The sequence below is a fragment of the Melanostigma gelatinosum genome (genome assembly GCF_949748355.1).
Source record: "Melanostigma gelatinosum genome assembly, chromosome: 22".
NCBI classification, from domain to species: domain Eukaryota; kingdom Metazoa; phylum Chordata; class Actinopteri; order Perciformes; family Zoarcidae; genus Melanostigma; species Melanostigma gelatinosum.
Window position 1 is genome coordinate 7,895,863 of NC_136655.1, and position 14,577 is coordinate 7,910,439.

The 14,577-nt window shown below is 43.4% G+C and overlaps 1 protein-coding gene across 5 annotated transcripts in view; it reads left to right on the top strand.

Annotated features, from left to right (window-relative positions):
* LOC306796152 (ELKS/Rab6-interacting/CAST family member 1-like) overlaps positions 1–14,577 on the top strand; it is a gene marked incomplete at its 3' end in the record, with an annotated part of 90,811 nt that overhangs the window by 37,003 nt on the left and 39,231 nt on the right. For all 5 annotated transcript variants that reach the window (XM_079294932.1, XM_079294934.1, XM_079294935.1 and 2 more), the window contains 2 exons: positions 9,538–9,673; positions 11,677–11,808. In XM_079294932.1, the coding sequence (XP_079151058.1) occupies positions 9,538–9,673; positions 11,677–11,808 (268 nt within the window). The remainder of the gene's footprint in view (positions 1–9,537; positions 9,674–11,676; positions 11,809–14,577) is intronic.

The following is a 14,577-nucleotide window of genomic DNA, read 5'->3' on the forward strand; positions in this document are numbered from 1 at the left end:
CCGTCGATTACAATAAAATAAAAGCTTCTCTGCAGCTGATATTTAATATCTGCACTTCGCTGGCTGCTCTTAGGAAACAGGAAAGGTATTGAAATCTAGGCGTAGTGCCGTATGTTTGAGAACAGTATCTAGTAATAGTGAAATGAAGATTAAGTCGATTTTTATGAATGAATGTAACTTTCCTTTTACATTCTGGCACACGCACTTACTCATAACTGTGACGTACGCGGTTTGTGGAGGTTATGTTCGAGGGTGGAAGGAAGTGTGACTTTGCTCTTTTGTTTTGGAAAGGCTACCTCTGTAGCTTTTTAAATGCAGAGTGCTACTCTCTGACACCTGGATGAATCCAAATCTTAAACTCTTCAAGGCCCAGTTACGGTATCACTGGACTATTACTGTTCGGGGAAGAGTTTTAGTGAATGACGAATTAGTATCAACTTTATTCTCCCTCTTTACTCTTTAGTCTTTACTCCTGCCTCAAAAAAACTACCGTCAAGGTACAATTGAGATATTTTAACCCAACTTCTCTTTCACTGGCTGTTCACATATGTCAGTATGTGTAACTGTAAAAGTATTTGAGAACCATTCATTAAAGAAGCTGTGAAAGGAACTAGGCTGATTTGAACCCACGAGCACTGACCTCGCAACATGAAGTGTGCTAATACAGACTTTGTCCCAGGGCTACCTAAACCTGCTGTGAATTATAAGACTAAACCTGGAGCTAACAGGTACGTCAGAGGAGGCTACATTCGCCTGTGGCCAACTCTTATGTCGGCACAGAGGCTATCCCTGGGCTAGGAGGGAGCAGAGGGAACATTACTAATGAAAAGATCAGATGTGGGTTAAACAAGGGTAAAAACCAGCCCCCTCTCGCCCCCCTCTAGTTCACATCCAGCTGTAATGGCACCAGGTTATTTAATTCAGTAACTAGAATGGTAATTGGAGCAGACCGTGTGACTTCACACTGAGGGGAAATGGAGCTGAAAATCTGCCTTGGTGACCAAAATAAAGGATTTGGACGGAGGAGTGGAAAACAGAGAGAGGGAAAAGGAAGGCAGCGGCGGAGGGAGAAAAACAAGGAGACGGAATTGACGGGTGGAGACGGGGAGGGAGAGAAAAGAAGAAGAGACAACATGGTGAGGAGAGGGAAACAGGAAGATGGAAAAAAGGGGAGAGAAAAATGAAGGAGGTGTAGAGCAATGTAGAGTATAAACTTGAGTAATGGGAAATTAGAGAAGTTTATTGCGTGTTATATTGTTCTGGAATGGACAATTTGTCTTTGGCATGCTGTCATTAGCGTGCGTTCCCAGGCATAAGCTCACCCTGGAGTTTGAGCTTTGCCAGTTCAACCAAACACATGAGGAGCGATCGTGTGGAATTCTTTTGGGGGTCAACCAATTTAGGAAGTGAGTTTTCTTCATATTTCATATCTCAGTGATTACATGCCATATGCCTTTTGGTGGAGACCACAAATCCACAAGCTGCACACTTGCACAAGTAGCCCCTGAGGGAAGCGAGAGAAGTCGCCTGCAACATCAAAACCATTGAAGAAGAAGTAATTCATAGTTAGCGCGCTCTCGGCTCATGCTTTGATTGGCTAATTGCTCGCTTTCTATGGTTTGTGATCGTTTGTGTCGTCTGTGTGTGTCTTTAAATGTTTGCGGAGGTCATGTGAGGGGAGCAGGCCTCTCATAACCCCCAATAGTGTACCGAGAAGAAGAAATGCCTCCATTTAAAGGAATATTTCACCCACAAAATGATCGTTTATCAATTACCGGTACTCACCTGGTGTCTGGTGAAGAAAACTTGACCCCGCAGCGAACGAAGAACAACAAAAACCGGGGAAAAGTCTTGATGGAGTGAAGTAAATGGGGCAGTGCTCAAATTTAACGATGTCCCGTCTTCCCGGAGACGATGAACAAAGCATGAATCATGAAAACTGACTGTAAAACAATGTGATTGTTAATTTTTACTGCTGTTAAACGGGGCCCCCATTTACTTTAATTCATCAAGACCGGTTATTTTTTATTTTGATGAGAGAAAAACTCACGTCAACATTGGGTGAGTAAACATTTTGTGGGTGAAGAATTCCTTTAACTTGTCTGTCTGCCTGCCTGCCCAGCTGCTTGCTTGGTCCTAACTGTCTGTCCGCTGTATCTCTGGTTAATTATGTCTCTCGAGCTGTCTCCCCGTCAGCTCCTCTGTCTCTCATCTGTCTCCTCTTTGAAGAGTGATCAAGCTGGCTAACCTGTCTTCCCTCTCACCTTTTCCCTCTCCTTCCCTGTCTCCCTTTCTCTTTCTTTTACCTCTACAATGCAACGCCTCCTCCTGCTCTACCCAGTCTCGCCTCAAGGTTAGTACCGCATGTCTAATTTTCTTCTTCCGTCACTGTCGCGCTCGCCTTCATTTTCAAACGTCTTGTCCTTGCGTCGAGGCACTCTCTCATCCACTTCACTCTGTCATGAACTCTGTTTTTAATCATTCTCATCGTGTCTGCCTGTCTGTCTTTTGAAGGAGACACCTTGACTTTCACTCTGCTCCCTCTCCCTGCCACAGTCGCTGCCTCTTTGAAGAGGAAACATTGTTGTTTCTCTCTCGCACCCTCCATTACAGTCTTGTCACGATGCTAAGCACGAAGGTCACATTTGAGGCTAACGCAGCAAACGTATCGCCATCATTAAGTTGGACAGCTGTGAACTTTTGCTCGGAGTTCTTCTAACTTCTGTTGCTTTTCTGTCTTAGTGGCTTCTATAGAGACGTCCCTCCACATCCTGTTCCTGTCTAACAGTTCAGCCGCCGTTTAACATTTTCAACCAAGCTTTCGCAATCTTTTATGGTCTGATCAGTTTGCCAGGCAATCAGCGGAGACTCCAGGAAGTCGCTGCTCCTAGCCAAGAAATCGTGCGCCATATATCCGCCCATGAACCGCATCGTTTTGTACACTTTTCATCAGATGAAACAAGCCAGATATAACATGTTAGTTAGTTCGTTAACCTTTGACTAGCTGTTTCCCCGCTAAGCTAGACTAACTATGCTAACAGACAGGTATCGACATATATGGTGAACTATTTCTTTAAGTATCTGGCACCAATCATCGTCTATATACTCTTCTTCTTTGACTTTTAAGTATTCCTGTCTGCACTCAGGAGTTGACTCCGTAATGATATTTCAGCATGCACGACCAAAAAGTCTGAATTTGGTCCTTTTTTTTTTAAACAGACGTATCAAAGTCATATTGAAATGTCTCTGACCTACACATTGTGGTCCACCACATAATGATTCTCCCTTCTGTTTCCTGCATACATCTGGTGGTCTGAGTGCTTCTGTAAAGGTCTCCCCGGTGCCAGCTGCTTCTTTGCTCTTTCTGTCTTGTTCAACTTCCAGAGCCCCTGCCGTCTTGTCGGCCTTTTTCATCGCTGTTGTTCTGGTGTTTTGTGATTTAACTCCAAAGGGGGAGAGAAACAAAAGAAAAAGTTAGTATTCCCTCGCTGTGTGGTAGATGACAGAAGACTTATTTTCCTTCTTCTGTCCTTTTTTAGTTTTTTCTTCTCTCGTCTTGTCATTTTTTTTGGGGGGGGGGGGGTTATTTTGATCTAGAGCTAAGGAACTCCTCATCCACTGCCAAATGTCTGACATCAAGGTTTCCGTATCTTAAAAAGGAATTGCATTGCTTCTGTGTGTGTGTGTGTGTGTGTGTGTGTGTGTGTGTGTGTGTGTGTGTGAGAGATAGAGAGAGAGAGAGAGAGAGAGACAGAGCCCTTTGAGGTCTTGTATGACTCTGAGCATTGAGGTGGTGCAGGGATTTGTCAGCTAATGGGTGACAACAAGCAGACACACACACACACACACACACACACACACACACATACACACACAGACCCTTACACATTGTTTTTTTTCCTGACTTACACAAACAGAAGAAAGACTTTAGCTGACAACACTACAGTGGGGATGACTACTGAGAGTTATCTAATTAAAATACCTGCATACACACTGCATTCCCCGTACTGAGGAAAAATGAAAAACACAGTTGTTGTTTATAATTTTGTTCAGTATTCAGATAATAGCCAAATCTACAGTACTGTCTACAGTGGCTGCTCAATGTAAATTATGACTCTCTTATCCTATTATATTATGCTTTGTAGTGTTATTATATTATAGTATTATATATTATATTTGTTGCTTCATTTCCTCATTGTTTGATTTCTCACAGACAGAAAAAAATCAACCTTTTTTCAACCTTGTTGAACCTTGTTTATATTCTGCCAAACCAGTTCCAGTTCCAGCTGCTCAATTATATGGATTTGATGTTGTTGTTTTTTGTCATACATGAGAGTGAATATATTTGGGGTTTGGATATTTGGTTGAATAAAACAAACAGTATGAATTCATCCTCTCAAGCTGTGAGAAATTCTAAAAAGCAAGTTTCTGACATTTTACGGACGAAGCGATTTATTGAGGAAATAATCGGATTAATTAATAATGAAATGAATTATTCGTTGCAGCCCTCAAAATTATGTTTAAAAGCAGTTCTTGTATGACATTTCAAGGAGATAAATCAATGTCCAGCATGTTTTTTGAGATGTTAGCGACCCGACGGTTTCCAGAACTCATAAAAAAGAACATTAGTTTAAGTGAATGTATTTCATACGTACAGTTAACACCTTATTATAGGTATTTAGACATAATACTAGCAGCCTTCTTATTCTGTTCACTCGTCTACATTGTAATCTAAAGTTCAGATCAAAAGACAAATATGAGGCTGAAGAACCGAGTGTCCGTGTTTAATGCTGGAACTTTGTTGTTCTCCATGTAAAACAAAGACGCAGCCAAGATCAACGGCAGCTCCCTGTCACATGCTTACACTATTACTATTATCTAAACACTTTCCCTTTAGCTGTGTGCTCAGTGCTGTAATGTGGATGTATACATGATTTATTTTCATAAGGACATATGCTATTAAAGAAGACGTTTGGTTCTGTCTGCAGCTGTGTCGTAGTGTTTTTAGAGCTAGTTTCCAGTAATCCCCACAGAGGAAGTTTGCACACGGACACATGGGCGTTAGTGGCCTTACCTCCTTGTTTACCTCATTTGCTTACTCTCTGTCTCTCTACATCTGTGATGTTCTACAGTCGTCTACCTCCACAATGCCCTCCTTGTACTGTGAGTTTTTCTTCCGCACCGACAGAGGGCAAGATTATCATGTTTTTGATTAAAAAAATGTATGCTTTAAGGTTTTTATGTGTTTAGTAAACCAAACCAATATTTCCTGTATTTTCAAGGGAAATACTGAATTCCGAACGGTTAAAAGGAAATCCTTGATGTTAATGTTGGGTGAACTATGTGCAGTAAACATACACGAGGCCCCCGAGCATTTCTAATCAAATATTTATGCAGGATTCCAAATGCAATATTAATACTACCTTAATGTGGGTCCCTGAATATCAGCAGCATGCTAATGAGGGAGGCTGGAAAGTTTTTTTTCACTTTGGAGACTTTGAGGTTTACTGAACTTCATGGGATTGTGTGTGTGTGTGTGTGTGTGTGTGTGTGTGTGTGTGTGTGTGTGTGTGTTTTTCATTTTTACTGCCGGTTGCCAGCTATTTTTTCACAGCTTTAAGTTTTAATGAAGGCTATTCTGTACGTTTCTGTATACGTGTTTGTGTGCGTTTATTTATAGCGTGTGTGTGTGTGTGTGTGTACAGTCAGTACGTTAGGGTATTTTTGAGGTTTTGCAAACTTTAGCAAGTTCAAAGTGCTGTCGAGTATGCTCGTGTTTGTGTTTATGTTAGCACGTGTTGACACTATGTGCCGCCATGTTTGCATGTGTGTTTTTCTGTGCAAATGTTGGAGAGGACGTCGTTGGACGCACGCTGCTATGTCACGCGCAGTTACATGCACAACTGTATGTGCGCTTCAAATATTTGTGTGTGGTCCGACTCAGAGCCTCTAATACAAAGCAGGTTGTGTTTGGAACAGTTGACAGCACCGACTATGCGTGTGTGTGTGTGTGTGTGTGTGTGTGTTGAGACGGGGTTTTGCTGCACATTTGTATGTCGTGTTTACAGCGCTGTGGGTGAAGCAAACTCTCCTGTGATTCCGCCTCCTCCAGCGGTTTGCAGCAGTTGTTGAAAGTGATTTCGGAGGGAGAGTGAAGGAAGTATTTTACATATTAAAACAGCTTCAAATGGCACTTTGCCTCCACTAAGCCGAGCCATCGAGTTCACGAGCAACTCCTGCTCCTTAATGCGCCGAGAGTCATGAAAGTGTTTATTTAATTAAACATGTGTAGATCCAACAACTGCAACTTTTAAATATATATATATATATATATATATATATATATATATATATATTCCCATCACATATGGTGTGTTGATTAGGATAGAGAGGAAAGAAGGACTGGGCTGACATGTGATGTATGCCATACAGTACAATTCAAACCCACGGCATAAGTTCAGTTACATATTAATATAGAAATATTCTCCTTTCTCCTACCTTTTCCTCAACCCTACCAGACCCTTTGGTTCTTGCGTCATTACAAACCCATAGGCTTTGCTTTAAGATAAAGTCAACATCCCAAAGTCTTTTTAACGATATTAATGTATGATAAGAGGGATCAGGATGGGGGAAATATGCATAATACATGTAGAATATATCCATTTGATATAATTATGCACCAATAAACATAGCTTTGGTAAGGCATTTGAACAAAAACACACACAGGATAGATATGTGATACAACATAAAAAACAAAAAAAACGTTGATGATTGATGCAGTAGCCTTCGATCCACGGTTTATTTTTCTGAGAGAGGAGAAAAAGAGGAGTCAGGAAAAGTAAAGCACAGGAGATGGAAGTGACAAAAGAGGGAGTGGAAGGAATCAGGGAGGGGAAAGGAGAGAGGAAATGGTCCATGGTCTGATGAAAATATTTCATCCAGAGGAAAGAGTAATGTTGCATTTGGAGAGGGAGTGAGTGTGGAGAAGACTGAGAGGAAAAGGGAGCGGCGAGGCGAAGTACATTTGTCCTCGTACATTGGTTTGATGCAAATAAATTATTTCTTTTCATACAAATGATTATAATGCAACATGCAAAAAAAGAAAAGGGCAAATACATAAAGGGAAAAATCTGCGTGAGCAAGAATATTCCAATGAGAGGAGGAGGAGGAGGAGGAGGAGTGACACTGTGGTCTGACGCAAATGCACGACAGCCACCCATGCAAATGATCTGCGTGCTGAAAACGTGTGTTTAGCATTAGCGAATGAGGAAAGAGAGCGAGTGTGAGTGGGAACTGAGTGTTGAGCCAATAGGAAACATTGCAAACAAAAAAGTCTATTCCACATGCACGTATACTCACATACAAGCAGTAAATGTAGCATGAAGGGGGGGGGGAACCTCAGAGAGCGAACCAGATGGTTCAAGCTTCCTGGAAATCCTCCAATAGGAACATTCCTGCCTGTTTATGACCTGTTACACACTCACGCAGGGCGTGAAGCACAAATATTCAAATTTATCCCGCTTTCAGTGTGCAAACTGAACGGAACAAAGGAAGAAAAAAACACCATAATGAGTCTGACTGCATGCTTACTTCATCTGGTTTCCTGTTTTAACATTTGAAACTAATTTGGATGTGATAATGAAGCAGTTTGGTCCTCATGTAGGGCCTTTTAAAACGCACGCAAAAACAAAACAAGTAAAAGCAACACGTTCACACAGGCAGGCGAACACATTGATTATTCTTCTGCGAGCTTTGAAAGCCCAGGTGCTGCAGAGCGGTTTTGGCCCCGTCGCCGCATTTAAATTCTTCTTCCAGCTTCCCAGGTTTCTCTGGATGGTTTTGAATTGGGCCCCCTGGACCTTTTTAGCAAACCCATAAGAGATGCTGTGTTACCATCTCAACTTTCTCAACTTTCCTGGCATTGATACTGATGTAAAAGCCATTTTTTATGATTACTCCCATTACTTTAGGTTCGTTTAGCAGATAGTTTAAGGCTACAGGAAAGATGAAAGAGGGGGGGGGGGGGTGCTATAACATATTTGGACACTGGAATATGTATATCCCTCTAGATGTAAACAAATACACATTATATTCTTATGACTTCAGACAGAAGATTGCACTCAAAGGAGTAAAGCAGTGAACATAAAACAAATGCAACAGCATGCTTTGACATCTCCAGGAGATGCACGGATTTAAATACGGAGCTTTGTGGTGCACGGGCAAAGGTCAGAGGTCATGTCGACGACTGGAACCTGTTTACACCTTAGGAAACAAAATGTGCCGAGTGCGGCTCGTAAAAAATGATTTCCCATGCGTGCACATGCTCTGCTGCTGGTGTGACAGAGTTTGCTGTGGATTCCCATCACTGGAGGTCAGACCTTTGTACTGGCAGCTGCAGCAGCAGCAACGGTGAAGTGAAGAAAATGGATTTATCGCCGAGCCTGTAAAAAGTTATGCTAACAGGATCGCGCGCACACATGCATAAACATTTGTGCCGAGCAGGCATTTAAAGAACGCAGAATTTCACGGAAAAGAGTGAGAATTTGGTTGAGTTTCTAGTGTGAGTCAGCAGTTTTGTTTTGTCTTACAAGTGCCGGTATGTGTGCATGCTTACGTGTTTATCCTTTGTGTTTGACTTATCTTTCACTGTGTCATGATTCAGAAGACTTTGATAAACCGTGCTGGCATTGGCTTGGGTTAGTCCACATCTGTGTGTGTGTGTGTGTGTGTGTGTGTGTGTGAAAGGTCCTGATCAAGTCAAGCTGCTGTGATAGCTGATAGGTCTGTGACAGACCCACAAGGGCTTCCAGACAGCTTAAACAGGGATTAAACCCTTTCTCCATCTCCCAGCCCTGCTGCTCCCACTTGGAATCTCTCCCTCCGTCCCCAGACGATGATTTAGACTCTGCTTCCCGACACCCTGTAATCCCTCCGTGAAAAGACCTTCATACTTCCCACCGTGGAAAAATCTTAAATGTCATCTAGTCGTCCATTCATGTCTTTTTATTGAATTCCTTTACTGAGCTTCGCATTATATTGGCCCTAAGGGATTTCATTACGCCATTGTATTGCACGGAATAGTTCATCAGAGTGTCTTGCCGTTTCATCGTAATGGCGGTGACAGACAGAGGGTCCTGACTACGTTTTGGTGGGACACGGTTCAACTTAGCATTTGAACTATCAGCTGCACTCGTGTGACCTGGCTGCCAGCATTATTAATGCAGGTCAGTTTGCTTGTTGCACACATGACGGGTCTGTGTGGCGGATCTTTGAAGTCAGAGATGGTGTTTAGCGCTGTTAAAACCGCTACTTCTCATGGCTTCTCCAGTTCATTTAGCACTGTGGCTAAATGAAGACGGGCTAATTCATGGGGACATAAACAACATTTGATGCACAAAACTATTACCCAGACATACAGAAATCTAGTCTGTAACAAAAGTATGGAAATATTCCCTTTCAAAACTACTGCATATAGATGATGCATTGACTTTGACGTTGTATTTTTGTGTGTCTGTGTGTGTGTGTGTGTGTGTGCAGACAGATGAAGGACCAGTCGAAGAAGGTGGCCAACCTGAAACACAAGGAGCAGCAGGAGAAGAGCCGGACCGCCCAGCTGATGGACGACGCCAAGAAGAGAGAGGACAATCTGAACGAAAGCTCCCAGCAGATACAGGTACGGAGGGAGGAAAAGATCGAGCAAGCTGGGAGTTAAAGGAGAGTGACGGGGAAAGAGGCTGAAAAAGTGAGACGGAAAAAGTTTCTCTCCGTCCTACCTTGAATATTTTCTGCGATCACAACAATGCTTCATCACAAGGTGACAATTGTGACAGCGAGCAGCCTGAGGCAATGTCAAACACACGCTCTCTCTCACACGCACACACACACACACACGCACACACACACACACACACACGATGCAGCTCTCGCTCAGGGAGAGCATTCGAGGGGGTAACTGAAGAAGGTGATTGACAGGGAGAGCAGATGGAAGATGGAGAGGAAAAGAGGAAACGAAAAAAAATGGTCAGAGAAGGGAAGGGGAGGAAGGAGGTGAGGAAGAGAGGTGATTTAGAGGGGGAATAAGGGACGCAAGCACTAAACTATGTAGTGAATGCTGTGGGTTCTAAACGCTTCCTGTGGTGTGAGAGAGTCTCCTAATTGTCTGCTGAGGTGTCAAGCGACCACAAGATGAGCAGCCATGTGTGTGGTGATGACTGTGACATTTTGTTTTTGTTTTCCTCGTCCATCCTCGGCCACCTCCTCCATCTCCTCTTCCAGTAATCGTTAACCTCAGCGGCTTCTCTGATTAGAGGCAGATGAAAACACTCTTTTCTGTGTGTGGGTTTGTGTGTGGGTGTCTGTTTGTGCGAATAAGAGCCCTCAAGCTATGACTGCTCTTTGGTTTAAGGAGTTTGGAAGCTGTCATCTCTGTGTGTGCATGTGGTTCGGAGATGATCTGATAGCTATGTGAGTCACTCAGACTTATGGGACCGCAGCGGTGACAACCGCAACTAGTGTGTGTGTGTGTGTGTGTGTCAATTATAAGCCATTCTGCGTTGTTTAACCAGCACTGAAGACTGTAAATGGAATGTGTGAGTGTAATTCAGACCGTAAATTGAATTGAATACAGTAAGAGGACTTAATCTAATTAAGAACCGTCTCAGTCTGCATAGTTAGAGACCAAGTAATGTTGGATCTGGAGCAGGATTCAGATTCACAGCACATGTGTTGGCGATGTCCTGGAGGTCTGTTCATCGCCACTGTAAATGCCTCATCCTCTCTCTGCTGCTCTGTCTCCATCAGGTATTCATCCAACTCTAATTTAACTGGGAGGCCTGGCAAGAGAAAACCAAATTGCTCTGTATGGGGAATTCATGTCGTCATTTTACTTAGAAACAGCGTCCTGAGTCCTCTGAGGCAGATGGAGATCAGACCTGTCTAATTTGTGAGTCTTTCACAGCTTATTCCAGTTCGCTGAGAGCAATAAACTGGAATGAGGAGTGTCCAAGGTTTTAACCTTTTTGGACATGTTAACCAGGGTTTGACAGGGAAAGCTGCTGTTACAGGAAACTGATTTAATCCAGTCAGATATGAAGGATTTCAGATCAAAAGTTTACTGCATGCGAGTCAGTTCATGTTCTGGCTAGTGTAGTCTTCAATTTAAAGCTTCCCTAAAAAAACATGATTAGATCCCATGAAATGAGATATTGTTTATTAAAAGTATCTAGGGCTACAATTAACGATCATGCCTGCTCGATGAAATGTCAGAACAACAGTGAAAAATGGTAATTTCCCAGAACTAAATAGCTTGTTTTATCAAACCAAACAGTCCAAAGATAATGACTTCTCAATGATGTAAAGCAAACAAATCCTGACATTTGAGAAGCTGGAACCGTCGGATGCTTTTGGCCGTGTTAGCAGCTCTGGGGACGGATCGTGGACGTCCACCACTTCAGTCCAAGCTGAAATATCTCAACAGCTATTAGAAGGACTGCCATGACAGTTTGTAGAGACATTTGGGACTTTTGGATGCATTAAATGTTGACATTAATGTTCTCCTGAATTGTAATAACAAGGTTCCATTTGTCCCAACACTTTGCTTTATCCCCGAAATACCTGCAAAGTAATTCAATTGCTATCATAACATGCTGACCTTAGTACATCTCGTCATGTCTGCAGGACTCCCTCCGTCAGAAGGAGGAGCGCATTGAGGAGCTGGAGGAGGCGCTGAGGGAAAGCGTTCAGATCACCGCGGAGAGGGAGGTGGTGCTCGCCCAGGAGGAGCAGGCCCGCACACACTCCGACAATCAGGTAACCGTCTCTCTCACACGCTTGTGTGTTGCTGCATGTCCTAGGAGAGTCCTTACCCACAACCAGTAAATGTGTGCGCCCGCCCTTTCCTCAAACTCAACCCCTATCAGTGACTTGTTTGGCTCTCGTAGTCCACACAAATGTCCTGACTTCTGAGGGATTTCCTTCACGTGTCTGTCTCTCTGGGACATTTGGCGATGCATAAAATAACACACACACACAGACAAACATCTTTGGGCAACATAGAAACTCTTTCTGACATAGCTAAACATTGCTATTCCAATAGTGGCGAATGGCAGCGGCAACACACATGCCCTGTGCCAACTGAGCTCATTCAGGTGTGGCTGAGTGTGTGTGTGTGTGTGTGTGTGCGTGTGTTTGCCCAGTCACTCCTCATTTGGAGGAGAGGTAAATACATCCCTATTTTAAGAACAGCTTGTATTTTGTCTGCTTCAGCCAGAGCTCACAAACAGCTATTTCCTAAATGGAGCGCAAGCCCGACCTCTCCAATTGGTCATCTGTTTTATCTATGTTGAGACAGTAGGAAAGCTCATAGTGGTGTTAAGGGAGGCTCAGAAGGGAAGGGTTTAGTGGACTCAACCTCAGACCAGTGTGTGTGTGTGTGTGTGAGTGTGTGTGTGTGTCGCTCCCCTGGGTACCACTGACTTAACGAGGCCATAGAGATGGGAAATGTTCCTCAGAGCCTGGATGGGTTTTGACAAGTGGGGGAAAAACAGCGTGGGCTGTCAGGATGAAAACTGCCCTGAGAAAACACGGCCCGCTGTAGCTGTTGGCAAAATGGCAGGACTCCATTGTTATTGCTGCCTCTAAATGTTGGCCGTCCTGTCTGGCCTTTACTTACCAGGCTGCTTCTGGACGGACACATAAAGACAGGCATGCAAACACACGTTTTACTGCTGACACCCTCAGCCATGGTTAATGTCCATGGGTGCCACAGCAGAATGAGTTCCAGATAGACAGATGTTGGAAAGACCGACCTCGAGCAAAGAGAAGCAGATGGGTGTAAGAAGAATGATGGACAGATGGAGGAAAAGTAGTTCGTTATGCTCTCTTAGCAACGGTGTAAGTAACATGTGTATCGTCTTCAGCTCCACGTGCGAACCTGTGCCGTTCAAACTCACAGAACTTTATTTCAAATTCCAGTCAAGATCCCCAAGTTTCAAAGGTGCTGCAGGATATCGCGTTTAAAATGATGCAAACGACTGCTTGGATTTCTCTTTTGAGGTAATGATGCAACCAAAAAGAAATAGCATTTTGGAGGTGGATATTTGACCCTGGGAATTGGATGCAGCTGAACTGATGGGTTTGAAGTTAAGCAGCTAGAGGATATGTGTGTGTGGCATCATTAGGTCGGTGAAAAACACATCTTTTCACGAAAAACATCCAGAGTCACATGCATTTCTCTGCACATATATATATAGTTAATCAAATTCAACAAAACAATATGTCAGTTATGTGGTTCGGCTTCAAGATTACTCTTGATTGGGCTTTTTGTTACATTATTGTTACGTAGCCTATTAAAGCAGAAATAGACAACCGTGAAAGCGTCGGAAGATTGGATTAGAGACGAGCAGTCTCCTTTTCCACCTCTGCAGGTCTCCTTTGCATAATTTCATTACATCCCCTGTAACTAGAAAGAACAACATGATGAGTCAGTGTTGTTGTTTCCTCTTGTGTAAAAATTGCATCGAAAATACTGCTGCCATCATTTTTTGAATCCATTATCAGACTAATTTGCCTAATACTCGTGGTTCTTCAGACCCAGTGGGAAGGTAAACAGAAATGCGCCAAAGGGACTTTTAGTCTGATATCCAGTAGTGAACTATGGGTAAATTACAATTCCACAAAACAAAGACACAGCTGCAGAGAAGATCAAACAGGCCGGAGGCCTATTTCACAATAGCAACGATCGGAACAAGGAAAAGAAACAGCTAAAGTTGCCTGTTTCTTCATTTGCACAGTAATTGTGCCACGGTTTCAAAGTTAATTTGCCAGCGTTATATTGAAATACTTCTAAACGATAAAGTGGCAGCTTTAACCGTTTAGGCCGGGGCAGGGTGCTGGAGAGCGTCCTCGTGTTCACATGCTTTGGCGGAGGAGGAAGGAGTAGAAACGTCAGCGTGTGGTGGACGAGTGCAGATGGCAGCCAAACACTCAGCGCAGTCCTCACCCAACATCAACAACAGTAACTCAGCCTTTCAGCGCAAACGCACATGCACACGCGTGCACGTGGTACCAACAGACAGGATAGTAATACACAAGACGGCGTTCCACATGCATACGCATATCCCTCTCAAAACACACACACACACACACACACAAACATGGCGGAAAGAAGTGCGAACTGCTATTTAAACAGCGCACCGGCGCAGCACAACATCGCATTCAGCAGGAGCCAGATGGACGCGACATTGGTTTTCTAACTGGAAACGTGTCTCCATATACATGAGCAAATTGGAAATAAATATTTTTGTGTTCCCGTTTTAAGACTGCGTCACTGCAATTTCTCTTTCACATGATCATTTATAAAACGATGACAGGGGGAGGGACCATTTCCTCCCTTAATGAGGACGGCCCGTTCAAAGGCACACACATTGCTTATTATAGCGTTGGCACACACACACACACACACACCTTTAATATGCAGCCGTGTATTGGCAATCTGTGTGTGTGTGTGTGTGTGTGTGTGAGGGACTGTCCGATGGATCGGGTTTTCCCGGCAAAATCGGTTGACCACGACCACATGAA